General features: G+C 52.8%; 1 protein-coding gene across 2 annotated transcripts in view; it reads right to left on the bottom strand.

Annotated features, from left to right (window-relative positions):
- The window catches only part of Slc25a16 (solute carrier family 25 member 16), a 24690-nt gene extending 23107 nt beyond the window's left edge, over window positions 1–1583 (bottom strand). Inside the window, exon 1 of one of the 2 annotated variants that reach the window (XM_021173970.1) lies at window positions 1341–1583. In XM_021173970.1, coding sequence (XP_021029629.1) covers window positions 1341–1470 — 130 coding nt within the window. In that variant the 5' untranslated portion in view covers window positions 1471–1583. The remainder of the gene's footprint in view (window positions 1–1340) is intronic. The other variant, XM_021173971.2, reaches the window with a different exon arrangement.
- Between the last annotated feature and the right edge of the window lie 831 nt (window positions 1584–2414).

Below are 2414 nucleotides of genomic sequence, written 5' to 3'. Positions count from 1 at the left end.
AAAAAAAAAAAAAAAACATAAATAATTAACTGATGACAACTCAAATAATCAATCATTGTGGGGAGGGAGAGGTTAAGAGATACAAACTTACAAACACCTGCATACTGAAAGGGAGAGGAACCACAACACATGCAAGCCATCTGGTAGCCTAACCACAAAGCACACTGCTTCTTTTCAAGCTGTTACAAGCTTGTTTACCACGATTCCTAGAACCAGTTTTGGTTGTAGGCAGTTTTCTTTTTTTTGTTTTTCTGAGACAGGGTTTCTCTGTGTAGCCCTGGCTGTCCTGGAACTCACTCTGTAGACCAGGCTGGTCTACAACTTGGACCACTGATTTGTTGTTCTTCTCAAGCCCCTCCCGCTTTTGTTCAGCAGCTTACCATCATCGATCTAGAAGATTACCCAAAACAACAAAGCCAGGGATCTTTGCTATCACCTCCATCTATCTTCTATTGCATGACAAGGTCTGCGGGCTTGCTTCTCCACCTGTTTGGTTTTTGGTTTTTTAATTTTTTTTTTTTTTTCGAGACAGGGTTTCTCTGTGTAGCCCTGGCTGTCCTGAACTCACTCAGACCAGACTGGCCTCGAACTCAGAAATCCGCTCGCCTCCCAAGTGCTGGGATTAAAGACGTGCACCACCACCGCTGGGCGGTTGTAGGCAATTTTGCACAATATCCTTAGTCATTTTATTTTGTTTTTGAGACAGCGTATCACTTTGGCTTGCCCGGAACTTGCTATGAAGACCTGGTTGACGTCAAACTCAAGATCTGCCTGCCTTTGCATCTGCCTGGTGCTGCGATTTAAGGCACATTCCACCATGTCCAGCTCATATCCTAGTCTATTTTTCAAAGTTAACCTCCAGAGACGGACTGTGCGACATGTGCCTGTAATTCCAGCACTTGGGATGCAGAGGCAGGAGAATCCGGAGTTCAAAGCCAGCGTCAACTACATAAGGATCTTGGGGGGGGGGGGNGGGAATACATGAAATATTCTCATATCATTATCCGCGCGCGCGTACTCTCGCGAAGGGGGCGCGAACCCAAGCTGGCCTCCACCTCCAAAACTTGTTTTCCTTTCAAGCAAACAGCAAAACCCAATCCTACACTGTCACTCCTGTGATTTGTAACAGAAAGGGGTGGTGACCACCATGTCCCACGTAAAAAATCCTGTTTTCAACCTTCAGAAATAGGTGCTTGGTTCAGAGGAGGGATTAGCCCCGGCTGCAGCGGCTGAAGTGAAGGCCCGGCTGGGCGCTGCAGCAGGAGAAGCTCGGGATTGTCTGATCGGCCCGCGGACCGGCTTCACCACCCAGCCCCGGGGTCCGGGCGGTGGATACTGACCTCCAGCCAAGAAGGAACGCAGCCAGTAGAAGTCTCGGCGCGAGGTCGGGCCCCCGCTCCCCGCCGCCTGCGGCACCGAGGGTGCAGGTTCGGCCGCCGCCAGGGCCGCCGCAGCCACCAGGGCCGCCATCGGGACCTGCGCCACGTCCCGAGCCTCCGCTGCCAACTTACAAAACACTGGGCAACACCATGGCTGGAGCCGGCTCTGACAGGAGCCCAGCCGCCGCGCGGGCGGGGCCAGATGATGCCCCTGGCGCGCGGCGGCGCGGAATGATGACGCACGCGGCCGCCGCTGGGTCCCGGCCAGGAGAGCAAGGCGGAAGTGGGCGTCACCCAGGGGGTCTACAACACTTAGGGTCCTGGGGTTCCTGCTGAAGGTTTGCGAGCCTCTTGAGCCAGACCTGTAAATTCAGGCTTGCAGTCTCAGCACGCGCGAACCTGATGACTCCTGACCATGGAGATCAAGACCCGCTTGAGCTGTGTAGTGAAGCTCATGCCTGTCATCCCAGCACTTAGGACTCTGAAGCAGGGGCATCACCTCCAGACTAAGACCAGCCTGGGTAACATAGTGAGTTCCCGACTAGCCCAGGCTGCAGAGAGAAAGAGACTGTGTCAAAAGAAAATGCTAGGCAAGCTAGCTGGCTCAACGGGTGATGGCACTTGTCACTAGGCTGGCCGACCCGGCCTAGTTGAAGGAGACAGTCGATTCCCACAAATTATTCTTAGACCTCCATACATGCAACTTGGCAGCACGCGCGCCCGCACGCCCGCACGCGCACACACTATAATAAATGTTGAAAGCCGTAGAGATGGCTCAGCGGTTAAAAGCACTCTTATTCTTGCAGAATACCTGGGTTTGATTCGTGTGTGTGTGGTGCCCCTGGCATTAACACAAGCAGCTCAGCCTTCTCTGTCTTTCTGATCCACTCCCATCTTCTACCAGTCATATCCCACTCTGATCTCACACAACCTGCTGTCTTCACAAACTCTTTCTCTTTTATTTCTCCTTCTTTTCTTTTTCTTCCTCTCTCCCTGCCTTTCTCGGGACCCGCTATGGAGGCTTGGCTTGTTTGG

The sequence above is a fragment of the Mus caroli genome, chromosome 10 (assembly GCF_900094665.2).
Source record: "Mus caroli chromosome 10, CAROLI_EIJ_v1.1, whole genome shotgun sequence".
Classification (NCBI taxonomy): domain Eukaryota; kingdom Metazoa; phylum Chordata; class Mammalia; order Rodentia; family Muridae; genus Mus; species Mus caroli.
This window is presented reverse-complemented; position numbering and strand designations above follow the sequence as displayed.